Below are 26,145 nucleotides of genomic sequence, written 5' to 3'. Positions count from 1 at the left end.
GAAACGTGCTTTGCTCACCTTTGTTACCTCAAACAAATCCAAACACAAACTGAATCCTGCTTTAAGGTTTTGCCACTATATCCTAATGGTTGGTTTTATGTTACGATATATAAAGTGTATATTATCACTGTTAGTCTGCATACTAAATGTATATGATACAGAGAAAATGGATAATGAAAACGTTTGTCTTTGAGGAACAACGTGATTGGTTTTGGTGTAGCAACACATTGAGAGTATTACTGTGGGGTCTGCAGTTCCATCCTGAACTGTGGGGAAAGTGAAATGTTTAACAAAGACTCCCTCTTCAAACCTTGGACCGAATTAAGGTGTTAGGGAATTAGGCTTAGTCATTTTCACCTATCTGTTTTTAGAGTTATAGATATAGCTTGAAAAGGCTGCAAAATGAATTTGAGTTACCAATTTAGGCCTACTTAAGGAGACTCAGCACTCAGGACTGTAATACTGTAAGTATTCTAATTATAACTCAAGACTGCCCAACCTATTTTTGTGCCTGCGTGTTATGTTTTGTATCTGTCATATGTTCCCAATGAATAAAAGAAGAAGCAGGGCTATAACAGGTGGAAAGAGACTCAATCTAAAATCAGTACATTTGCTATACCTTACAGTTTACATTGCTTATCTGGCATGAGGAAAATTAACTCTTTCTGAGACATATAGTCTGCTAGACTATTTTGCATCCACTCATCTCTATTTGGGTTATTAACTAGGGTGCAATTTAAACGAAACTCATTCTGAGTCTTGTTTATTTCCTTTCACATAAGGAAGCTTTGAGTCTTAACAAGTAAATATGTATGACTGTATGAGTACAACTAGCTGCTTAATCGGGGTTGAAGATGGTAATTTATTTATGTAGCCTATATTACATTTATGTGCATGACTGAAGTGTTATTTCTTTAGATCCATCACTGTCTTCCTCATGTGACTTGTGTTGCAAAACTGGCCATGGGACCCTTCTTTCAGGGTGAGCTCATGACAGAATGTTTGTTCAGAGTAAAACACTCTGTACCTTAAACTTGATGTGCACATTTTTCCTGGAATCAGAACATATATAGCTTGTTTGTCAACACTACGTTTTGATACTTGATCCTACCTACTCAAAGTGAAAACATGTTAAAGCCAAATGAAAGGCGGAGCACGGTCTGAATGGAATCAGCGTGTTTATTATCTTTACTTTAAAGGACCTACCGTCAAATCATATAAACTTCGTACATGCTTAAAGCAATCAGTATTTAGGTCTCAAACGCCAATTTTATTTTCTACTGAAACCGCCCGATATTCCCAAAGGCTACAGAATATTGCAGTCCTCACAACCAAAGTCCAAACATTGAAACTAAAAAGTAGGGCAGCTTTCCTGCTGGCCTGCCAGAATATTCTGTTCTAGAGAACACATCATTTGGATATGTTTGGGCTTGCTTTTATTTTGGCAACGCCTGAGCAAGCTCAGAATGGAACCTCTGTGACGTTTGTAGCTCTGTCAGCTGACTGCGGCATGTAACCTGGTCGGTTGGTTCACAGTCCACGCATATGTTATGCATTGTTTTCCGCGAACATTTGCGATAAGTGTTAACCAACTGTAGATGTCCTTGGGCGCGGTATTCCTTCCATCTTCCACACTGTTAGTCGAAACTCTAGTTCGTTCTAGAAACATCTAAACGATAGCATATTTCCGGCATTTCGATAAGTAATGAGATTACAATGGCGGGGCCCGATGGAGGACAAAGGTAGGGTGTGTAGACGGACGGCTTTTCACACGTGTTTTGAAGTGTGTCTCATTTGTGGAAAAGCCGATGACACAAAATCTGCCGTTCATAAATTACTTTAAATAAAACTATCAATAAATCTGCTGGATTTAAAAATAGAACATAAAAAATCCACCGTACAATCAAATAGCTATTTAAATGTGCTTAGAGCGTCAACAATTATCTATGCTATAGTCTAGGTTTATTTTCTAAAATCACTTTTATTTTAAAAACACCAAAAACGTTTTCTGTGTGTTTGTTAGTTTTTTTTTGTTTTTCTATGTTGATTTCACGTTGGAAGCAAAGATGACAAACACAATAGGCCTACTTTAAAGTTTGTAGTACACTACATGAGTACATAATCTGACCCAGAGCAACCTAATGTCAGTAAGTATTTGAAATTAGACACAGAAGCCTTTGCAATATTCATAAACCTGATTATAAATTAGGTCCTTTCCTGGTTTAACTTTAAGGTTTGAAATAAACAACCATGTAAACATAATCACTTTGGAATGTATTTTGTTAAAATGAGTTGCTACATGTCTTACACAGTGTACTACTAGTATTATATGTCACCACAGAAACATCTGTTGCAGAAAAACCGGGAGTCTTGTGAGACACACGGGTGGCTGCCATTGTGGAGCTGTTCGTTTTGAGGTGTGGACTGTCCCAGATCTTCACATATTCAACTGCAAGTATGAGCCTTTTCATTAAAAGTCAATTACATTCCTCTACTATACCTATAACAAGGGTAAATATTAATGTCTCTGTACTTAGTTGCAGCATTTGCACCAAGAAGCAGAACCGGCATTTTATTGTTCCCAAATCCCACTTTACCTTGCTTCAGGTATGTTTCATCCTTCAAATGTGTAAACAGGTTCAGGAACCATTAATTAGAAACCTTTTGGAGTAAAAATTGCATGTTAGTGTTGTAGTGAGAAAATTACAGAATTAGTTAGGGTACAAGGTTTCCTGAGAGACAAGATATGTGCCACAGTTTTGGGAGGTAGAAGCATATCACCATGTCTCTTATGATTGTGACAGAACAACTCCGTCAAGATGCTTAAAGATGCAAAGTAGACACTTTTGGTAATGAGCAGCCTCATTGCTCTTTGACCCATGTCTTTCAGGGATCGGAAAACATAACCACATACACATTCAATACCCACACAGCCAAGCACACGTTTTGCAAGACGTGTGGTGTCCAAAGTTTCTACACACCACGATCTAATCCTGATGGCTTTGGTAGGTCTGACATACGCAACTAGGTAAGGTAGGACTATAAGAAAATCACATGGTTGTCAGCAGCTTTTCTGTTTACACAGAAGACCTTTATTTATGTACAAACAAAGGAACTGGGTGTAGGAAGATGAGATGTTATTTATTTTTGGTTGTATGAAGGTAATTTAGCCACTTTTTTAGCTAATTCAATTGTATATGTAACCAATGCCACTTCATGGACATAGTTAATTTTTTTGTTTGTATAAAATCTCACTTTATCCTGCGGTATAATAATGACTGTGTCCCATTAACTGATGTCATGCTCTTATTATTCCTCACGTGTATTCCAGGTGTGGCTCCCCACTGTCTGGACCCTGGAACCATAAAGAGCTCAAGAGTCGAGGACTTCTGTGGGGAGAGTTGGGAGGAGAGCATGCAGAATCACCTGACCATCAGGAGCATGTCCATGCCAATACCAGAAACTCACCAGTAGCTACATATAGGAGATCGCCTTTGTAAAGTTAATTGATATTCATTGCTGTTCACACTATTTTCTGTTGAATACACCAGTTACTCCCACTATTATTAATAAAAATAAATACATGTGTGATTGCTTTCAAAAGTGTATTTCACCTCAGCCATTGTACATATTACCCATATAAACTGATCAAAGGAAACTTCAGATAAAACATCAGATAAAATTAGTGTCATCTTCAAATGTACTTATTTATTCCTTAATCTGTGGACTGTAGATACAGTGCTCACATACCATACCTACAGATGATATTCTGGTACACATAGAATACATTTTGGTCTTTAAAGTTAGATCACAGCAGATTAGAAACAGTGGAAACATGCAGGAGGTTTTGAAGCCTCCATCATAGCATATGTAGGATTTTGACTGTGAGCTCAGGTTCCCCGATGGTTCGTGAATACACATATGTTGAGTTATGAGAAAGCCCTGGATTTTCATGATGACATATGATGTAGTGTGAAAGTGAAAAATGTAAGATGCTTCTTCTTGGTTTTGGTTTAGTCTTTCAAGGCCTGGGCACAGTTTGTGAATACAAACCATTCTCCATCAGTAGATCTTCATGTTCTTGGGCTCCATGGTGATGGCTCGAAAGGTGTTGATAAACATGTAGCGCGAGAACAGAAGGTACAGGCGACGGAACCACAGTAGCTGGGAGCAGTGACACAGCATGGCTTCCTGTCTCAAAAAGGCCAACAAGGTTAGTAAGGACACAGTGGATGTTGACTGATTCTCAGGTTCCATGAACTGATGGCCTGTCTGGCTCAGACCACAGGGATGTCTTGGCACAGCAAAGATGTCATGGCTGGAGAGGACTGATTAATAACACGTGCCTCAGCTCTAAGGGTTCAAAGTTTCTGCATTTCAAGCATGAAAATGCTGCCTACCAGGTACTGAACATAGCAGTGTTTCGATATATAACAGGGTGTGGCCATAAGCTTCTAGGACACTTGTGCCATGTTGGACGCTTTTAAATCTGCTGTTTAGAGTTCACGTCCATTCTCACATTTATTTCATTAAGCAGTTTGAACTGCAGTGGCAATTGGAAATACAGTTGAAACATCAGCCTTCCCACTGACCTGTCTAATACAGAAGTCAGTTCTACTTAATAAAATATTATACAGTCTGTTTTATGTCTTGTCACAGATTTTTATGAAATGCATTTATCTTGCTTAAAGATTAATGAAAATATAATAGTGATAATGTCTGACAAAAGATCCAGAGAAATTGACTTAATATAATGATATTATAAAATATAACTAAAATAATTTATGCAGATTCCAACTTTGATCACAGAACTGCATTTTCATACATGACATCAGCAGATATGTGGAATATTTCCTTGGTACTGCTCAAATGTCCATGAATAAATGGAGACAGGTAAACAAATTGCATCTTCAAAACAAGTGAAAAGGGTTAAATGTACAGAACCTCATACTTTGTCACATACTTGACAGCTTTTGTCAGTGTTAATAGCAGCAATGTGTCCGCACAGTCAGATATGCTGATAGTACTGACACTTAAAGGAGTTGACAAAATGCCATATTATCATATCTAATTTAATGCACTGGAGATGTCCAGGTTTTCACTACCTTTGTTATGCACTTGAATAAGCACATTTTTTATATTAATTCAACGCATGATGTCTGCACATCATGGTTATAACCATAACAGTATGAACATTTTATGAAACCTAAAAAAAATCTGACACCCTCAGTTGTGTCATGGCATGAGGATAAAGGGATCTTTAGAATTTTATCAGACCACAACATTTCCTTATTTCATTAGATACATCTGATGACGGTAATGAAAATAAATCAAAATGTTTTAAAACCTAATATGCATAATTTAAACAAATGTCTTTTTCATTAATGCTGGAAACATGTAATTGAAAATTACCAATTTGATCATAAAAATTACTTTATGCTAAATTGCAGCTTTTAAAAATTCTTACTTTTATACATTACATTATTTAAAATATATACCAGAATACTGTGCTTCATTTGATGGACATGTTTAATCCCACTTCTCCAGAGTCACTGATGGTATGTCAGTGAAGATGGTATGTCAGGTATTAAATAATAAATTTGAAGCAATAATAGATTTATATCATAAACATTATATACAAAGTGTCATACAGTGTATTTAGAAGTGTCCTTTGTTTGCTCACCTTAGCTCTGCTGTAATCCTCTGGTCCTGCCACGCAGCAGAGAGAGGAAGGTAAGAACCAGCTGATGGGAAGTTCTAAGATTGACAAGTATTTCCTGACAATGCTGACGGTGTGAAGGCAGAAGACCTGGCAATCTGTGGGGAGGGGGCAGTATGGTGACATACAAATACAAAATGCTGTTTTTATTATATGGATACAACAATGTTTGTACTTACTGTAACAATTGCTGCACTAAAGCAAGTATAGAAATCTGCCACAGCATTGTTGGATTACATTCATCATTTCAAAAACACACTGGAATATGCCACTTGTTTAAATATCTCTAGCAAAGCTAGTGTACAACTTGCAGTGTTACATTTTAATAGGCACTGAGGAGGACACGCAGCACCTCTTTTGGGTTCCCTGTGAGCCCTGACAAGCTGGTGAGTTGAAACAGCAGGGAGCAGCTATGCTCTCCCCTCCCCCTGCTATCTGAGCAGGTCAGTTTCAGAAACCTCTAGATGATGGACCTCAGGCCCGGAGAAGGTGCTGAGGTCTGACCTGACTCTGTGGCCACATGCACTGCTTGCTGATGATGAGTCAGGCCCTCCACCACGGTCAACAGGGTGGAGCTTGCTCATGTTTTACCACTACTTTACACTACCTATGGACAGTGCCTTGGGCTGGTGTGGACATCATGATGCTGGAGACAGACACAAACACCCCACCTCAGAAAAACTGGAATTCTGATTATGCAGTATCGTGCTTTTTTCCACACAGATTACATCTAGGGCACCATAGAGGGAGACACTTGTGGGAGTTCAACTGAACTCTGGGTGCATGCGATATAAAACTTTAATGAATTATGGATATGGATGGATAATGTATAATGTTTAATAAAGTATGTCAAATATGTGTATACAGATTAAAGCCAAATTCTGGAATGAGCAAGAAAACAATAATCAAATAATCCTGTTCAGCAATACAAACTAATACTCCGATCTTGAGATTCAAGAAAGGCTGTATGGAATGTGCAGCTGAAATGTCTGGCCAGGAGTGGTTACATAACCAGTGATATACACAGCTCTGCTACACTATCTGATGGTGCTTGCTCATTGCTTCTAAGCCATTTATGGTGTGATGGGACCTTTTGCTACAGCTCAATGGCTGTCCCATAATAGGTTTTATTTATCTACTGCCTTTCACAAACCAAAGGGCTTACAATGCCAAAACAGAATTACAATGCCAGAACAACAGACAAAAAGACTGTTGAAGAGGTAAGAAGATGAAAGACGAGAACGATTTTGTAGAAAAGGGTAGACAGTTCCACAGTTTAGGTGCTACAAGGCAGAAGGATCTGCTACCCAATGAAGTGTGTTTAGTGCAAGAGATGCAGACAGCTGTTGGAGGACTTGAGAAAAAAGGGGTCGTAGGGACAGAGAAGCCCTCCAAGATCATGTCCCAGACAGAGTGCCTTTGACTGTTTCAAAGTAAATCAATGGCTTTGGCAGTTTATGTAGGATTATGTAAGTCAAAGCATAATTAACCTTATCCTGGTGCTCAGTGGCATGACAGAGTGAATGAGGTGAGACCTGATTTAAAATTGAATCAAAAAGAAAAATTTTCTTGTGCTTGAGTTCTTATTAATAAGGGACTCAAAGCTCCAATGAATCAAGTTCAGACCTAAAGCTAAATTGAAACTAAACTTAAAAGGAAACAGGGCTGTGGTTGTTTATAAATGTTTAGTGCTGGTCGTTTGCCACGTCCTGTGGGTTTATCCTGAGAGTTTGGAAAGGCTTTGCTCAGTTAGAAGAACAGTGACTCATTGCTTCCCCCTGGCGGACAGTGACCCACCCTAGTGATAGTTGAATATCTTGCTTAACGGTTGAATAGTCTGTATAAACGCAGACAGCAGGTGGCACAGTTTACCCAGGCATAAGAAAGATTTGGATCCATGTGTATTTTCGTGGATAGCTTAGACAAACTTTGACAGAAATACCTACGAGATGCAAACTCAAAAAAGAAAACTTACCTTGTGGTATTCTGCCAACAGATGCTAGATAGCTGAAAAGAAAAAATTAAAAGTTTTAGTTGAGATGCAAAAGACTGACAATGCTGGCAAAAAATGATTGGGCAAACCAAACCTCTCTGGACATTTTGCAAGCGGATACTGTGAAATACAAATGAAGCAGATTGAAATCCAAGTGAGAAATTATTTAAATGTATTTAAATAAAAAAAAATTCATATTTAGATTTAGAGTCAAAAATAGAATGAAATGTACGAGAGCAGTCTCAAACTATCTGATGGTGTTTCGTATTTCTCATGCAAGGTCTGTCCTTTTCTCAGATCTGAGGGAGCTTTAAATCAATAACCAGTTCCTGGAAATCTTAGTGGCGTCCTGGCCTCGTTACCAAGTGACAACAGTTTTACAATCCCAGTCCCTCCTGCCTCCCTCTCTCTGCCTGTCCATCTCTTCATCAATCAAGCTGACAAAAACCACATTTCCCACAAGGCCATCCTCCATAAACATCTGCATTTTAAACAGCATGCATAAGCCATCGTAGGCACGTTTCACATGAACTGTCTTGGTGAATAACCAAAAGCAGAACGCTCTAAAGTTTTAATCGTACTCATCAGCCACCGCGGAGCTTCAGAATAACGTCCTTATTACTGTCCCACTCGTCTACTTCTTGCTGCCGAACAGAATCCTTGTCGATGGCAAGCTGCCAACTGGGGAAGAGGTCGGAACAACGGTAGCATGTCCAACGCTGTAACCCAGCCCAGATGAATATCGATGGAATGGAGGGGAGGTTTGCTGCAACAACAAGTGATTCACGCATCATCGTGTGCCAGCATGCGTCCATGCTCAAGAACAGCCTCAAACAAACTATGATTCACTCTCAACCTGCTGACATGGAGTCCACCTTTTTCTGATTAAAAACCAGCATGGGGGTGGGGGCCCAGTGCGGTGGAGCGCGGACGAGGACGGGGCTCAGACAGCACCGGGCTCACCCAGTGTGGGACCGTTGCTCGGTGAACAGACGTGGGCTTTGGGCAGGACGCCGGGAACCTACGCAGCCGTGCATCATCTCTGTTTGCGATTCCGGAGCAGTGACCCCTGACTCTGGCCTCTGCAGTATTATCTTAATGGACTCTGCTGGTTATCTGAACTCCCGTGACCTCGCGCAGCACACAGGTCAGGGTGTGGGGAGAGTCTCCATTTGTGTTCCAATTGGTTCAAAAGGCTGCACCCTTTATAAACTTTCTGTCTACCGCTGATGAATTGATAGTTGCTGGAACAACAAGCAACAGCAGCTAAACAGGGCAAAACAGAGTTTGTGAGCATTCCGCCCATCCTCCCTCCTCTATGTCTTTGCAAAATGCAGCCATATTTTTGTGACAGTGTGTGTAATAATGACTGGAACTCATCCATGGTGAAAAATGTACAAGCATAGCAAATTCTGGTAGTTTGTAAAATAAGCATGACAGTAAAATTTTTGGATCACATTTAATCAAATATGTGAAAAGACAGAAATAGCCATGAATTAGAGGAGTAAAAAGCACAGCTGTGCAAGGGTGAAACGGCGGTCTGGTACCAGCAAGAGCGCCAGTACACAGTGTAATACACCCTCCTTTCCTTTACACTGCAACTGGTAGCACAGACAAGCCCCCCCAGTACCTTGAAATTAAAAGAAGGTACCTGAAAGCTTTGTAGATGGCAATATGGTTGGCGTGTCCACTCACTCCTCCTTCGTCAAATGTCAGCACCTGCAGAGACACTCCAAACATCAGGTGGCAGCAAACTGAGGCCGCACGAGGGAAAACGGCCGTGTGAGCGAGTTGGACATTGTAAGCAGGGGCTGAGGTTATTCAGTCACGTCAGCTCAGCATGGTACATTTTGGTAGTGTCTGTCGCGCATTATTAGCCCTGCTATTAAATACACACTGCTCCAGCTGAATTTGAATACCATCACTGATATCTAAACGTTACTCATGCATAAAATGAGCTGGTAATGATTTGGAGCTCGCTCCCCGTGGTAGATCGGGTGGAGAGCATCATCTCCGAAACCCCCAAAGGCAGATGACCGTAGGCGAGTAAGCAGAGGTGGGACCAAGTCAGTGTTTTGCAAGTCTCAAGTAAGTCCAAGTCTTTATACCTCAAGTCCCGAGTCAAGTCTCAAGCAAAGACACTCAAGTCAAGTCAAGTCTCGAGTCAAGACAGGCAACAGTCAAGTCAAGTCCCAAGTCTGAAACTTGGAATTTCAAGTCCTTTTGAGTCTTTTTTTTTTTTTAACCAATGTTGCAGGTATATTTTAAATGTAAATAATAGACATGCGTTTTAAATCTGTATTCTCCTCAAATCTTGATAAAACGTGCAACTGAAAACACGAAGTATAAAAAAAATTAAAATTACACCTCTTTATTGCACAGTTCAATTTGTTAAACTTAGCTGCAAAAATAATCAATTTTCCAGAAATAAATATTATGTGAAAAAGTCATAAGTAGAACTCCATGTTCAAATAAAAAGTGCTGATATTTTCACAGTACAATACAACGAACCATAACAGCATTTTCCCTCTCTTCTCTTATCTGGTTTCTTGGAGAACATGTGTGAGTGACACAAGACAAACAAATATAAGAACTGAACAATTAACAGGAATATGCAACTTTAGACATTTCAGTAAACTATTCTGCATTGCATTTGTCATTTGTGCACGATGAATGATGTCCCCATAGCTGAAAACTCGCTCCACTTTTGTCAATATATTTTTTTCTCGACGTAGATGTCTTCAAATACACAATCCATGCTGAGATAGAACTGGATATTATGATGGTGACAGAGAGAGGCTCTCTTCCCCGAGTTCAGATACAGAACCCAGGGTTGCCAACTCTCACGCATTGAGCGTGAGACACACGCATTTGACCGTCTTCACACGCTCTCACGCCACACATCCGATTTCTCACGCCGGAAAAAAATCTAGTTTATTTACCTCTGATCCACATCTATGATTCAATGAGTTACTAGTTCGCTCTGGCACCAACCACTGGCGATCGATCGATCGCGATATAATACTTAATTTGTGTCCATTTTACACCCCGCCCGGTAAAAATTTATGTTCGCCAACCCCCCATTTGATTGGTTGTGCTGCAGCTCATGCACACACACACGTACAGAGTGTGGAAAAGCAGAGGACTGGTCGAGGGGGCTCGCACCGTATACTATTGGACTGGTCTGCATCAGAAGGACGGAAATGAAATTAATGGGGCGCACTTTATAAATATTAATATGCGTTTTAAAATTTAGATTTGGGGTAAAAAAAATGAAGTCTTTGCAAGTAAACAGGTTCAAGTCCAATTCAAGTCCCAAGTTATTGGTGTAAAAGTCCAAGTCAAGTCTAAGTCTCTGAATATTTTTTCAAGTCAAGTCAAAAGTCTTAATATTAATGACTCGAGTCTGACTCGAGTCCAAGTCATGTGACTCGAGTCCCCACCTCTGCGAGTAAGTGAGTAAACCAAACACCGGGGGCCAGTATATGTATATTAAATTAGTCATGTAAAGACGCAGCACAGTAGCAGAAAGGTAGGGAGCAGCAGGGAGGCAGGAAGCCCATTCCCCACCATTGCTCCAGATATGTGTGAACCCCCCTGTATCAGGCATATATCAGCCATGGGATACACCTAGGCTTTGGAGACAGTGGTTTCTGGACTGCCACACAGGGAGGAGCAGGCAGAACGGCATCGTTTTGCGGAAATGTCAAATGCTGCCAAAGCAAACGGGAGGCATAAAGATGCAGAGTGTCGGGACGTGAGGTTTTGATATCTCGGTGCTTGTAATAGAGCTGAGCAGAGAGGGTATATGAGAATGACACGCACACATTTGAACACAGCCACACACTATATTGTCTTACAGCTCTCTCACATTTCGACAAAACCCTTCAATCCCACAGAAGAAGCCAAGGCGGGCGACGTGATGACACCCGCCGAGGGCTTCGTCCCGAGCGGCACTGGTGTCGGCGCAGCTTTGCTCTTTCTGCACGCTCGTTTTTAATGCTTGTTTACGCGAGTCTTTCGGGCTTTCCTGACTTTTCTTTTTTATCATCAGAGACTTAATGGGGTAGAGGGGGAATTGGGAGAAGGAGGTGTAAGGGGGGAAAAATGGTTCAGATCTTGATTTGAAATTCCGTTTGGGAAATTTCCTGGAACCTTTCAGCAGGCCTGATAAAAATCTCTGGGTTAGCTCGCCAGCAGTGGCCCCTGGGAGCCACGCTCGTCTGCTGTAACTGAGGCCAGCACCACTGTGGGATATCAGTGTGCATGTAATTAGGGATAAATACAGGCGGTGGAAGACATGTAGGACTCAACCAGACTTGTGGATCAACCAGACTTGCTTTAAGCGAAAGCGAGACGGCCAGCCACATCCAGCCTGGAGCAAAAGGGAGGTGGAGCTGTTGCTCTGATAATGGGAGCCTGTCCCTTTTAATGACTGTGTAGAAGACTTGACCTACTTTTGAGACGTTAACACTGAAACATAGATTCAACATCATGCCAGGTGTTCTAGAAAGTTCTAACAACGACTCAGTCATTTATCAAAGTTTTCTGGAAGGGACCAAAGATTGGGTAATGTTCCTGCCACTAAGTTCTATGATCAAACCTGTATGAGAAATGGACTAGGAATCTAGATACCATATGTTTCAGGTTTCTAGAATAGACCTGTCTAAATACTTAGAATGCAATGGGTAGTAATTTAAATGTTTTTTTATTTTCTTTTAATTTTCTTTAAATATCTTTTCATTTTAACCTTTTTATTTTTTAGCTTTCAATTGCTTTCTTTTATAAAACAACTAATTCTAGCAATTTTGTACATGTTAAATACAAATATGACAAAACAAACAAAAACAAAATATGTTTAGACATAAACATAAAACAACCTGCACGTTGTTTGCGCTACAAGCATTTCTGTGCCATTTAAGATTAGATTTGTATCTGAACTGGACATTCGATCCAGCCACATTTGCGGGCCTCCACCCCGGTACCTCTGCTCAACATAGGCCCGGCGCCATCTCTGGCTGGGGCGTCCCAGTGGTCCTCACCAGGTGGATGGAGTGAGTGCGGATGTGTCTGAGGATCAACGCTGAGGTCAGTGCAGTGCTCCAGGAGGCATTTGGGTCATCGGGCAACTCTCTGGAGGAGAGACAGACAGGTCAACATTTACAACTCTCTGAACAGCAGAGAGACAGACGGGTGAGCATTCACAACTCTCTGGAGGGGAGAGAGACAGACGGGCCAGCATTCACAACTCTCTGGAGGGGGGAGAGACAGATGGGTCAACATTCACAACTCTCTGGAGGGGGGACAGACAGACGGGTCAACATTCGCAACTCTCTGGAGGGGGGACAGACAGACGGGTCAACATTCACAACTCTCTGGGGGCAGACATACAAGTCAACATTCACAACTCTCTGGAGGGGGGAAAGATAGACGGGTCAACATTCACAACTCTCTGGAGGGGGGAGAGACAGACGGGTCAACATTCACAACTCTCTGGAGGGGGGAGAGACAGACAGGTCAACATTCACAACTCTCTAGAGGGGGGAGAGACAGATGGGTCAACACTGACATCTCTCTGGAGGGGAGAGAGACAGACAGGTCAATATTAACAGTGCTGTGGTGCGGTACTCTCAGTTTAGTAATCTCAGTATTGCCTGAGATATGGTGAGATGTGGTCAGTTCTAAAGATGACCATGTTTGTTATTTTACTTATCCCTGGTACATACACAAACATTCCTTTTCAGACCACACACACACACACACACACATACACACAGAGCAAGTCATTATGCCACACCAGAGCATAAATGCACACATGCACATGCACCCTAACGGCTCCAGCTCAAACTGCATCAACAGTCCTTCACTGGGTGACCCCCTACCGTCTTTGGTGGCTGGTAGGGGGTGGTAGTGAGCACACAGGGCAGTGAGGGCCTGTGGTGGTAGGAGGTGAAGCTGGAACACAGCCCATGGGGCCTCTCTAGGTTTAGAGGTTATCTGGGTCTTGGCCTACCATTGAGTATTGTACAACATTAGCCTACCATTTGAGTAGCCCAGGTAAAACCAGGCCATCATGCGTCTCTTCTCTCTCTCTCTCTCTCTCTCTCTCTCTCTCTCACACACACACACACACACACACACACACACACACACACACACACACACACACACACACACACACACACACACACACACACACACACACACACACACACACACACACACACACCTTTCCCTTTTATCCGGACACTACTCAGGCAGAAACAAATTGGAGGTCAGTGAACATCAGTCTCTTTCACACCACCCCTCCTCTCACTGTCTGACTTTCTCTTCATGTTGTTTTTCCATCGGAGTCTCTCCATAGACATAAATGAGAGAGACTGGGGTGGAGAGAAAGAGAGGGATGGAGAGAGGGAGGGAGATGCAACCAGGCAGAGTGCAGAGTTTTTCAGACACCGGAGTCACCGCAGTTCAACTAAAATGGAAGCGCTGAGGGCGTCAGTGCCAGAGGGAGGTGAGAGCTTAACCTTACCCCCCGTACTGCCCCCCTGCCACAACTGTCCTCACTCTGGGATGCCCTGCCCTGCCGGGGCATACGGCGCCAGAACAGCCCGGGATGCTCTCGCCACTGATCGCATTGAAGACAGCTGTGTCCAGCGTCATGGCTCAAGGTCAGAGGGGTGGGTGGAGGAAGGGAGCGTGAGAGAGAGTGACAGAGACAGTGGGGAGAGAGAGACATTCAATGGTGACATTCAATGAGGAAGACAGAGGGAGGAAGCAAGGGAGAGTTGCCAGGGCAGCATGTGGACTAAGAGTGGATCTATATAAGGAGGATTAGTGTGGACCACTTAGAAGAGATGATGTGTTAATCAGAGCAAGAAAAACTGTGACAGGAGGGGAAAATATGAGATGGCAGGGCAGAGAGAGTGGACGAGGGGAGCAGAGAGAGTGTGAGGGTGCAGAGAGAGTGTGAGGGAGCAGAGAGAGTGTGAGGGTGCAGAGAGAGTGGATGAGGGGAGCAGAGAGAGTGGACGAGGGGAGCAGAGAGAGTGTGAGGGAGCAGAGAGAGTGTGAGGGTGCAGAGAGAGTGGATGAGGGGAGCAGAGAGAGTGGACGAGGGGAGCAGAGAGAGTGTGAGGGTGCAGAGAGAGTGTGAGGGTGCAGAGAGAGTGTGAGGGGAGCAGAGAGAGTGTGAGGGTGCAGAGAGAGTGTGAGGGAGCAGAGAGAGTGTGAGGGTGCAGAGAGAGTGGACGAGGGGAGCAGAGAGAGTGTGAGGGTGCAGAGAGAGTGTGAGGGTGCAGAGAGAGTGGACGAGGGGAGCAGAGAGAGTGGGCGAGGGGAGCAGATAGTGTGTGAGGGTGCAGACAGAGGGGACGAGGGGAGCAGACAGAGGGGACGAGGGGAGCAGAGAGAGTGTGAGGGGGTGCAGAGAGAGTGGACGAGGGGAGCAGAGAGAGTGTGAGGGTGCAAAGAGAGTGTGAGGGTGCAGAGAGAGTGGACGAGGGGAGCAGAGAGAGTGTGAGGGTGCAGAGAGAGTGTGAGGGTGCAGAGAGAGTGTGAGGGTGCAGAGAGAGTGGACGAGGGGAGCAGAGAGAGTGGACGAGGGGAGCAGATAGTGTGTGAGGGTGCAGAGAGAGTGTGAGGGTGCAGAGAGAGGGGACGAGGGGAGCAGAGAGAGTGTGAGGGTGCAGAGAGAGTGGACGAGGGGAGCAGAAAGAGTGTGAGGGTGCAGAGAGAGTGGACGAGGGGAGCAGAGAGAGTGTGAGGGGGTGCAGAGAGAGGGGACAAGGGGAGCAGAGAGAATGTGAGGGGGTGCAGAGAGAGTGTGAGGGAGCAGAGAGAGTGTGAGGGTGCAGAGAGAGTGTGAGGGTGCAGAGAGAGTGGACAAGGGGAGCAGAGAGAGTGTGAGGGAGCAGAGAGAGTGTGAGGGTGCAGAGAGAGTGTGAGGGAGCAGAGAGAGTGTGAGGGTGCAGAGAGAGTGGACAAGGGGAGCAGAGAGAGTGTGAGGGTGCAGAGAGAGTGGACAAGGGGAGCAGAGAGAGTGTGAGGGTGCAGAGAGAGTGGACAAGGGGAGCAGAGAGAGTGGACAAGGGGAGCAGAGAGAGTGTGAGGGTGCAGAGAGAGTGTGAGGGGGTGCAGAGAGAGTGGACAAGGGGTGCAGAGAGAGTGTGAGGGGGTGCAGAGAGAGTGTGAGGGTGCAGAGAGAGTGGACAAGGGGAGCAGAGAGAGTGTGAGGGTGCAGAGAGAGTGCACAAGGGGAGCAGAGAGAGTGTGAGGGTGCAGAGAGAGTGTGAGGGTGCAGAGAGAGTGTGAGGGGGTGCAGAGAGAGTGGACAAGGGGTGCAGAGAGAGTGTGAGGGGGTGCAGAGAGAGTGTGAGGGTGCAGAGAGAGTGGACAAGGGGAGCAGAGAGAGTGTGAGGGGGTGCAGAGAGAGTGTGAGGGGGTGCAGAGAGAGTGGACAAGGGGTGCAGAGAGAGTGTGAGGGGGTGCAGAAGTGTGATTCAAGTCCCCTCCTCCCCATTCTTTCTCCTGCTGCCTGTGCTCACAAAGGGGCTGGACAACAGTGGCTGTTGTGGCGTGTGATGGATCTGGTCACAAATCAAATGCTTGCCAGGGTCATTGAGGTCAGCAGCGGGGGATACCCCCAGCAGTTGGGGGGTGGGGGAGGTGTTTGGTAGCAAAAGAAACATTTCTTTGGGGCGGGTGTGACAGGACAGTCTTTAAGAGCAAATCGGTAAGCTGGAGAATGATAACCTGCTAGCATGCCGATGAGGAACAAACACTACATCCACAGAGACTTCTGGAAGGACAACTGAGAATGTGGTCACAGTCTTTAACATAAATGTGCTAAAAACCAGAAAAAATATGTTTGGTTCCCCTTCGAAGGCCCCATTGTAAATGCAGGCCCTTGATGATAATGATAACATTATTGTTACTGTTCCCTGCCTTTGTGCTCGTCAGCTAATTCTGTGGAATACATGTCATAGCAAGACGAGAGTAAACAGACCAAAGGTTACAAATAAATAAATATATAACACACACACAGGTTATAACGATTAAACTTTATCCCAAGGTCAAAGGCAGCTAAAGGCAAAACTGTTTTCCTTGTTTTTGGTTTACAAATCAAATTTCAGATGTGATCAGTTTGTTATCTTGGGCCCTTAATGGAGACATTTGACTGAGCAGGAAAACTGGCAGCTGAGAGAGAAACAAAACAAGAGACACACGATCTACCTGACCTCTCTCAAGTGTTGGCTTCACTATGGCAACAGGGCTAAATGGCCCAGAGTAACCTCTTTCAGTCCCTCCCTCCCTCCCTCCCTCCCTCCTTCTCTTCCCCTCCCTTCCCCTCTCTCTGTCTGTGGCCCTTGCATGTGGAAGTGCAATTGCTTGCAGCCATGTGAATGTTGTGGTTGAACTTTGGCCTACTGAAGCAGTGTGTAACTGTGTTTGTTTGTGTGTGAGTGCACATATGTATACGTGTGGAGGCCAGTGGGGGTGGAGGCATCCAACTGCAATTGTTTTGTCTGGTTACAGGGGCCACAGGCCTCTTGTCTGTTCCATCATCCCAGTGCATGCTGGGATAGCTAGATTGCTAAACTACTATCAACTCCTCCACTGTGCAGTATGGGTTGTGCAGCAGAGACAACTAAACAACTAAAACCAAGTCAGGTGAATTAAGGGACCTTCAATTTGTATTTGAACACTTTCAAGTGGCAGATTTGTCAGGCAGGAAACCGGGGCCGCTGTGAGCGGAGGCTATGTGAAGAGCTGGCCTCACTTAACCGTGAAGCCCCGCCGGCCTGAACACTTCCCACGTTTAACACAGCGAACATCGCTTAGGCAAGGGCAAAAAAAGAGAAAGAACGCGAGAGAAACGTTTTGGCAGGGCAGGGACATTGGCTGAATGTTTGTGCTGGAAGAAACACAAGCAGAGAGAGAGAGAGAGAGAGAGAGAGAGAGAGAGAGAGAGAGAGAGAGAGAGAGAGAGAGAGAGAGAGTGAGAGAGAGAGAGAGAGAGAGAGAGGGGAGAGAGAGAGAGAGAGAGAGAGAGAGAGATATCTTGTTTTCTCGTGACAACTTCTTGGCAGGGAGTACATTTACCGAGCTGTCTGGTGATGGCATTAGCTCTTCTCCTGACCTGGCCCCCAGGGCCCCCAGGGCCCTCAGCACTACGTTCTGCCCCAGACTTCCAACTAATAAATCACACAGGATTTATAACCCTTGCAAAATCCATTTATAATTAAATGCAGAGTAGGATGGGCAGACATTGGTGGGGGGTGGGGGTTGGGGGGGGACGGGGGGGGGGGGGGGGGGGGGGGGGGATCCTGTCCACATATACTGTATTTTCCCATGATTTTTTCCCAAAAATGTGCTTCTGGTAGCAGGACATTGAATACTCTCATCGTGGGGTGGACATTTGTGTTTCAAGTGGTGCTCTATCTCCATACGATGCTAATATTTGTGCAGTGTATACATTACATTACAGTGTGTTCACAATGATTTAGCCATGGTGTCCATTCACAATGCGTTCTCACTAAACCCACGAGAGTCGAGGTAGGAGTTGCTGAGGTCATGTTATGCCAGCTTAACAGACAAGAGCATCACAGAGCTCTCAACTGCACAGTTTGCATGTCTGTTTTTCTGTGTGTGTGTTTCCTGTATGTATGAAGGGTATCAATAATTTGTGTACCTCAGTCCTGACACAAGACAGAAGATACAGTGTACACACAATCAAACTAACTCCACAAACAAACGCTGCTGTGACTTTTCAGCCTGCCCCTCTCTTTCTCTCCCTCTCTCACACACACACACACACACACCACACACACACACACACAGACACACACACACACACACACACACACACCACACACGCGCACAGCCACACCCCCCACACAGCAAAATGGGCAAGCACATCACAGTGACCTAGATTGGATTCTAATCTGGATCTTGGTGGACCAGTGTGGGGGAAAGATAAAGAGCTTGTGTGTGTGCAGTAGTCAGAGAGAGACAGACAGTGTGTACTTGTGCATGTGTGTGGGCTGAGCAGACTGGAGGTGGGGCTAGGAGAAAGGGAAATGATCATAAAGATTACAGCATGAGCTCACGGCTATGTCTGGAATCAACAGTGGGGGAAAAGAAAGAAAGAAATAAAAGAGGAAAGAATGGGGAAGGGGGATATATATATATATAATATATATATATATATATTATATATATATATATATATATTAATATATATATATATATATATATACATACACACACACACACACAATATTATATTACACACATATAACTGGGGTAAGTGGGTTGTGGGGTTAAAGAAGACCAGACAGTCTAAACAAGATCTGATCAAAGTCAGCCCAGATGTAGACAGAGGGTGCTAAGGGCTATATTACTGAGTGCATATTTGAGAGAGAGAGAGGAGAGAGGGAGGAGGAGAGAGAGGAGAGAGAGAGAGGAGAGAGAGAGAGGAGAGAGAGAGGAGAGAGAGAGAGAGAGAGAGAGAGGAGAGAGAGAGAGAGAGAGAGAGAGAGAGAGAGAGAGAGAGAGAGAGAGAGAGAGAGAGAGAGAGAGAGAGAGAGAGAAATGAGTGATATGGTAGTCTGGGCATTGTGCCAGCTGATTAGATAAGAGTTCCAGGTGGGGGTCTGAGTTCACATGCCACTAATGGCCACACTCTCTTTAGTCTCACATACTCTCTTTCTCATGCAGCTCCACATGCACACACTTCTTAGAACACGCCCTGGCTTCATGTATGACCACAGGGTTCATCCAAACCAAACACCAAACCCTCACTTCCACTAACTACTCCACACAGACTGTTCTTTACACAAACAACCTGCTGTGTCCACGTATTGCATACTTGTCATAGTGAAGGGTATTTTGAGCAATTTCCACTGTAGTTTAAGACCTTATTACGTAAACACATGATGATGAAACACAAGTAAAGTTAATAATTATTAGCATACTAGCCAGAATTAAATATTTTAGGAATAATAAGTTTCACTTGTAGAATACAACTGAACATACAAGCCACTTAATGGAAGCTAAGCATGAGTTTATTGCATAGCACAATCAAAGAAACCAGGTAATCTTGTCAAATGTTGATCAGATCCAGGTCTCTCTTTGCCATGTATGCACATCCATGTCCATCCGGGTGAGGAATCAATGGCACTGACCCTACAGCTGCTGCTGTGATTAGTGGCCCGAGCACCCGCATTCTTGGAGTCAGCCAAGCTCCATACAGCGTGTGTGTTACCCAGGGATGGTGATCCTCTTGTGACTTGTGCTGATGTTGTCGTGGCGATTGAGTGGATGACTGGGTGGAGTTGATGTGGGTGTGACTCTTGGCCTCTCATAAAGTTAACGTTATGAGCGCTCAACAGACGTTTCAGATTCCTGCCGGCCACACATTAGCAGGGCCGGCGATGCAAACAGGGATCTGTCTTGCTCATGTCGAGAACACACTTACATATACTTACATGATGTGATGCAGCTGCACCAAACTCTTGTTAGGTCAGTGTGCCACAATCATCATCCACTCAACCCCATGCTTTATTCTTCTGAAATGCATTTTCACAAAAGCTAAATGTTTCTGGAACTGGAAGACTGTAGGTCTTTGATTACAAGCCCAGCTTCCCCATTACCCCCTATGGTTTTCTTTCACAGATATGTCCAATGGAATTCCATCAATAAATGTCAGTATGATGAGGGAGGAGTTGCACTCATGGGTGTAGCCTCTGTGCTGTCTACCTGTTATGTATTTGGGAAAATAATTAATTATTCCAATTATTTGGGAAAAAAAACAGTTGGCACATCAAATGATCAGTACACCCATATCAGGATGAGTAATATGTTGGAGTGATCCTTGAGTGTTATGAATTTGCATTTGAGCAGTAAAGACATGTGAACTATATCTCATGGTTCACCTTGTGATTTATTGCTGTTAATACAAGAGATGAAAAGTTAGTAGGAAGGCTATATTAATATCTAATGTGCAACAGACAAGCAAAATAGGGAGAAAATGTACTTTATTGACTCTTCCATGTTTGGATTCTTCACTGATGGACAAGCTAGCAGGACCAGCTCTGCGTGTTAAACAAAGACCAAGATAAAAGAAGGGATATTACACCCTGGAAAAGAAATTATGTCTGCAAGTGTGGAACATATGGACAGTTTTGATAGCATGGTAGTGGAAAAAGCATGCTACGTGGAAAGTGCTGATCAGTATTGATAGGCCAACGAAATAAATAATGAGAGTGACGCTGCCATGCTGGCCAGTGTTATGGCCATTAAAACTGACAACCAACCCTCAAAGCACCTACCAATCCCACTTTCAATCAAAGGCTGAATCTGTGTTGGAATATATGGCAGAGCTTAGTACACTGACAGGACATCGTCAGCTCTGCATTCAGAATTCAGAAACAGTTTCTGACAGAAGACAGACCAACACTGACCTGCACAATGGAGATCACCATGGAAACTGCAGCATAAGATGCTGACAAGTTACAAAAACCCTGCAGCCTGCACAGTGCACAAATAATACACAAACCAATGTGATGCCAAAGCACACATGAGGTAACCTCATGATCCTTCAGGCTGATGCTTTAAGGACAAAGACTAAAGGCAGTGCAGCAAAAAAGGACACCTACAGAAAACAGGTCGAAGTACAGCGATAGACAAGGAAAGTGTCGAGTGAAATTTATTCATATAGCGCTTTTTACAACACATGTTGTCACAAAGCAGCTTTACAAGTGCATGAGTCCAGATCCTTAATGAGCAAGCCAGGGGCAACAGTGGCAAAGGAAATGTCCCTAGGCTGGGATTAAAAAGAAACCTTGGGAGGACCAACACTCAAAAGGGAACCCATCCTCCATTGGGTGGCCCAGCTAGTAGCAGTCCATATTTATAGTTCTATATCTAGGCTGAGCAGTCCCTACAGTGTGGATGTTGTGCCTCAGGTAGGGGACAGCATCAGGAAAGACCACAGGAAAAAGGGACAAAAAAGTACTCAAAGCACAGGCAGACTATGATGACTCAAATGTAGGGACTTTGTCCACAGAAGAAGATGAGAGTGAAATCATGGCTGACAGGAAGACGGAGTGCCTTTAAATATGAAACCAGGCACGGTATCAACACTGTCTGTCATTTAATTCAAGGATAATTTCTCTAAACTTAAATGTGAGACTAAACATACACAGAGGAGAGGATCATTCCACAGGGAAAATTAAATGTAAAGTTGAAGTATGACAACCAAACCATAACCTTCAGCTATATGTACTAAAGAATGGAAGCGTACCATTATTTGCACAATGAGTACCATTATTTGGTTGAGTCAGATCCATCAGAATTGTTACTGGCCTTGACGATTCTGACAAGACTATAGGAATATGGACTGAAAGCCAACAGGAGCAAATGTGAGTTTTTCACAATACTCCATTAGACACTGGACACAGGTTGGACAGACATGGGCTTCACAAGACTCAGGATAAGATTAATGCCATCCTGAATGCTCCATTGCCAGAAAATGTGATCCAGCTGTGCTCATTCCTGGGCCTTGTCAACTATTATAAATTTCTGCCAAATCTCTTGACTGTGTTGAATGTATTGCTGCAGCATTTATTCTTAGGAGCACATACAATCAATTATTAACATACCAAACCCGTCAAAATGCTAATGGTCTTTCTTACTTTCCACAGGCAAAGAAAAAAACAAAACAAAACAAAAAAACATTAACCCTGCTACACCTGTCACAGAGAGACCCTCTTCCTGTCACCAGAATGCAGGTGCTAAACAACAGACTACCCTGTCCAAGCCAAAATTTATGACAGTGAATGGATGGTCCAGGCACAGACTCCACCTGATGAGATCAACTTTCCAGTGTGCCAATGTAGCATAATGTAAGGGTCACTCATTGCTGAACCTTCCAAAGCCACGCTTGAATCTTGACCTCATTGCATTGTAGACAACCTGCTGTAGTTAATAAAATGAAAAACCTCCCCAGAAGTCATGCATGGTGGCCTGGCAGAGACAGCCAAATTGAAGACCTTACCAGGACATGTACAGGTTTCCAACTGACGCAGCGGTAAAGACATGTAAACTGTATCTTGAGGTTCAACTCATCATTTATTGCTGTTCATCTAAGTGAAGAAACATAACTCCAAATGTTTGAGCACTGAGAAATCTGCACCCCACAAGTCTGCGCTAATGGTTAAAGCAGTTGATCTCGAAGGACTCAAAGAATCAACTGTTCCACGTGAATACCTGATGCTGATGTGCTTAATGGAGTGTTACTTGTGCCAGTGGATTTTGAGGAGACAGCACAGGGGATTATGATCATGACTGCAGGTCGAACGCACAGACGCACAGCTGTTTTATATAAACACCACCATAGCACATTGCTTGGCAAGACGTCAGGTGATATTCTTAGAACATCTGACTCTGATCAAGAAAGATCTGATGATAGCTAGTGACTGCAAATAGAGACATCTCCGACTTTACTTTGCAGATTCTTGAACACGGTCTATGGAGAGACAAACAGAACTTGATTCTTTAAAGCCATATGCCTAAATGTGAACCAGACCAACTGATGGTAATTTGGTGCTTATCTAAATAACCTAGCTAAATGATACAGCTCAGAAATTGAGCAGAAAAAGTCATTTCCTATTACCGTGTAGTCAGGACCTTTGCCAGGTTCACACTCCTTACCCCTGGCTATGTGCGGGAATGAGAAAAGGGAGTCTAGTTATCTGCAGTAGTTGATCTATTGTCTAGGGGTGGTCTGCACCAAATGTTTAGTTCTGGAGGTGTATTCACAATGCATCATGGAACAGATCAAAACTAGTTAATGCTCCCACCGTCAGATGTTTACTGCTCATCTGGGATCAGTTGTCACTTTTCCATCTTGTTGCATTCATCAGAATATATAAAATATCAGTTATTTTTCTCCTCAGAGTTTGAGATGCAACCCCTCCATCCCTCCTTTAAAAATCTACTGGGCATGTTTAAAACCCCATCCAGTTGCGTGCACCTCCAGTTACATCTGTCTTCTCAACTCTCAGGCTGCAGCCAAAGTGTGATATCACTCCTACTGTTACATGGCCACACGAAAGGGGACCTGTCCACTCATTCCATCTTGTCTGAGAGATTCAACATGGGCAGAATAGAAGGGTATGGACAAGGAATGCTGACAAGCCTGTATTTTGAAGGCTATAGAGACTCTAGGGTATAATTTCTGGTTCATCGAGATTATAGTGAATAAGGAAAGACAAATGACACTGGTGAAAAAAACACACTGCAAGTGAATGCTGCATATAGGAGAAGGAGAACTTAAAAATTAGGTTCGCTAAACATTACATGGATGTAGTGAGCTACCTGCAAGGAAAACAGTTCATATCAGTGTGAGTCAAGTAATCAATTCTGCTCATTTGTTTGTGCAGTTAACATCACCCTTCATGATCTTTTCATCATCTCCTAAAGGCAGCCCTCTTACAATGTTCTCAGATCTGGTTTTCCCTGAATGAACTGATCGTGGCCACTGCATTTTTGCCTTGAGGCGCTTTATGCATGCAGGCCCCTGTTCGTTTATGGGTCCACTGACAGAGAGGGCTCATACATCAGCCAGGCCACACTACAGCTCTGTTGTCCTGAGAATGGGCTGCGTTAGATTTGTAGCCTGACCACTGTTTGCTGTCTCTGTAGATGGGGGGGGGGGGATGTGAAGGGAGGGGGGGGGAGTGGCACGATCAGCATGGTATGCCCTTAATGGGTGTGCTTGCTGGGGTTGAGGCTTGGGGGTGGGTCTGACTGTTTATTTTCAGTGCACAGATGGAACGCCCCCTTGAGGAGCAGATCTAATTTTTTTTCGTTATGAAGTCTGATGGATGAAAAGACACTTGGTCAGCCTAACGAAGCCACCATGATGCTCAAGTGTGGTGGAATATATATTGAATCTCGAGTGCTTATATTATGAAGCTTCCTCTTTTAAGTATGGATACTAATACCTATGGGCTTGCATTGATATTTACAATTTAGTTTATTGTTCACTGAAATAATAAAGGAAATATCCTAAATCAAACAAATGAACAGATTAATTATATAATTCAGCAGCATTTTACACTGTTTAAATCATGGTTGATATCTGCCAAATAAGCCATGTTCTAAAAAAGTATTCTGATGATTTTGTCTGAAGAGTCCATCTAAAACAAGTGTAATGAAAACAATCACACTAAAAACTTTTAAACAGATTTTGCAAACAACCCTGAGTGCCTTGGTAGAACAGTAATATGTAGTGTTGCTCTTACTTGTAATCAATAATTGTGACACGGTTTGTTGGTATTCCCAAAACTGTACAGCTGTCAAGGAGTTCCTTCTTTCGTTGGTCTCCTTGGTTGCAGTAGTTTCCTGAATAACAGAAGCATTCCGAGGTAAATTATTCACTAAGTTAGACAATCCTTTAAATATAAGTTAAAATATATATGTTGTTGTGACCACATATGTTGGCCGTATTGTTTGAATTAAGAGATTTTACGCGTCGATCGCTCAAGGTTTTAATATAAAATAGCAGTGCTTTGTATGTAAAATCCTTCACAGCGTTTTGTGCAATTTTGAAGCCATAAAAGACGTACCTGTAGAAAGGCACAGTAAATGAACCAATGCATCTGATTCAACCAGTTTTAAAACTGTTGGTGCAAAAAACATGCATTCGTCGTCGGGATGTGCAGTTACAACAAGCACTCGTACATCATTAAATGTGTGCAAACGGTCTTTTCCTGAGCTCGCGTGGAAGCCGTATCGATCATATTTCGAGAGAACATTTAAATCTTTGTCGGTGCACAAAGAACGTGAAATGTTATTCTGTAAGACTGGCCATTTTTTTAATCGGTTGTATAACAATTTAATAAAAATAAGGTAGCCGAGACAGCAAAGAATTATACAAAGGAAAACAACCATGTCCACCGTTTCACAACATATCCGTGTAGAACAACGTCCTCTTATAAAGCGTTCCTCCACATGTTAATGCGGGTTGTAAAATATAAAATGAATTGCGCACAATTATAAAATTTATTATAGATTCATATAAACACGCTACACATAAGGAAACTAGTATTGGAATACTGAAACTATGCTATGGGACTGGTTATTTAATAAATGAACACGTTAAAGATGAATGAGGTTATTTCGAATTTTGGTACATTTTGTAGGGCTAGTGATGATCCCATTATGAAAGTTATTTGAGTAATGTTTTCTGTTAAATGTCTCAATTATTTTTTTCATGTGTGATATTTTAAGCTACACGTATTGAAAGGCAATACTTAAAGGTTTGGGTGGGGAAGGCTTGCAGGAACGTCAGCCTGTGGGGAAACTTTTAACGTCACACCACATTATCCTAGCTGATATACAAAAAAATAAATCAGTGTTATGT

The 26,145-nt window shown here is 43.3% G+C and overlaps 2 protein-coding genes across 4 annotated transcripts; one reads left to right on the top strand and one right to left on the bottom strand.

Moving 5' to 3' along the window:
* Nucleotides 1–1,455: 1,455 nt before the first annotated feature.
* On the top strand, nucleotides 1,456–3,588 carry cenpv (centromere protein V). 2 transcript variants are annotated; one of them, XM_077011642.1, is made up of 5 exons: nucleotides 1,456–1,742; nucleotides 2,342–2,455; nucleotides 2,538–2,607; nucleotides 2,891–3,005; nucleotides 3,332–3,588. In XM_077011642.1, exons 1-5 carry the CDS (start codon nucleotides 1,717–1,719, stop codon nucleotides 3,472–3,474), a joined length of 468 nt encoding a protein of 155 aa, XP_076867757.1. In that variant the 5' UTR covers nucleotides 1,456–1,716; the 3' UTR covers nucleotides 3,475–3,588. The 2 variants fall into 2 exon arrangements, with proteins under 2 accessions (XP_076867757.1, XP_076867758.1); XM_077011643.1 differs by having other exon boundaries at nucleotides 1,461–1,742; nucleotides 2,357–2,455.
* On the bottom strand, nucleotides 2,258–25,699 carry pigl (phosphatidylinositol glycan anchor biosynthesis, class L). 2 transcript variants are annotated; one of them, XM_077011641.1, is made up of 7 exons: nucleotides 25,349–25,699; nucleotides 25,025–25,124; nucleotides 12,755–12,845; nucleotides 9,364–9,431; nucleotides 7,695–7,726; nucleotides 5,684–5,817; nucleotides 2,258–4,191 (listed from the first exon to the last, which is right to left on the bottom strand). In XM_077011641.1, the coding sequence occupies exons 1-7, from the start codon at nucleotides 25,671–25,673 to the stop codon at nucleotides 4,063–4,065; spliced, it is 879 nt and encodes a 292-aa protein (XP_076867756.1). In that variant the 5' UTR covers nucleotides 25,674–25,699; the 3' UTR covers nucleotides 2,258–4,062. The 2 variants fall into 2 exon arrangements, 1 of the variants encoding a protein (XP_076867756.1); XR_013132284.1 differs by lacking the exon at nucleotides 2,258–4,191 and adding an exon at nucleotides 8,294–8,478 and having other exon boundaries at nucleotides 5,710–5,817.
* Between the last annotated feature and the right edge of the window lie 446 nt (nucleotides 25,700–26,145).

This window comes from Brachyhypopomus gauderio, chromosome 7, assembly GCF_052324685.1.
Source record: "Brachyhypopomus gauderio isolate BG-103 chromosome 7, BGAUD_0.2, whole genome shotgun sequence".
NCBI classification, from domain to species: Eukaryota; Metazoa; Chordata; class Actinopteri; order Gymnotiformes; family Hypopomidae; genus Brachyhypopomus; species Brachyhypopomus gauderio.
The sequence above is the reverse complement of the archived record's forward strand: the minus strand, read 5'-3'. Positions and strand labels throughout refer to the sequence as shown.

Bases quoted from the DNA above. Each gene is read 5' to 3' on its own strand.
- cenpv (XM_077011642.1), top strand. From the start codon at position 1,717: ATGGCGGGGCCCGATGGAGGACAAAG. The intron at 1,743-2,341 runs GTAGGGTGTGTA...ATGTCACCACAG, and splicing joins GGGCCCGATGGAGGACAAAG to AAACATCTGTTGCAGAAAAA. The intron at 3,006-3,331 runs GTAGGTCTGACA...CGTGTATTCCAG, and splicing joins ATCTAATCCTGATGGCTTTG to GTGTGGCTCCCCACTGTCTG.
- pigl (XM_077011641.1), bottom strand. From the start codon at position 25,673: ATGGTTGTTTTCCTTTGTATAATTCTTTGCTGTCTCGGCTACCTTATT. The intron at 25,125-25,348 runs GTACGTCTTTTA...TCTGTTATTCAG, and splicing joins TTTACTGTGCCTTTCTACAG to GAAACTACTGCAACCAAGGA. The intron at 5,818-7,694 runs GTAAGTTTTCTT...CCCTCCCCACAG, and splicing joins TGTTGGCAGAATACCACAAG to ATTGCCAGGTCTTCTGCCTT.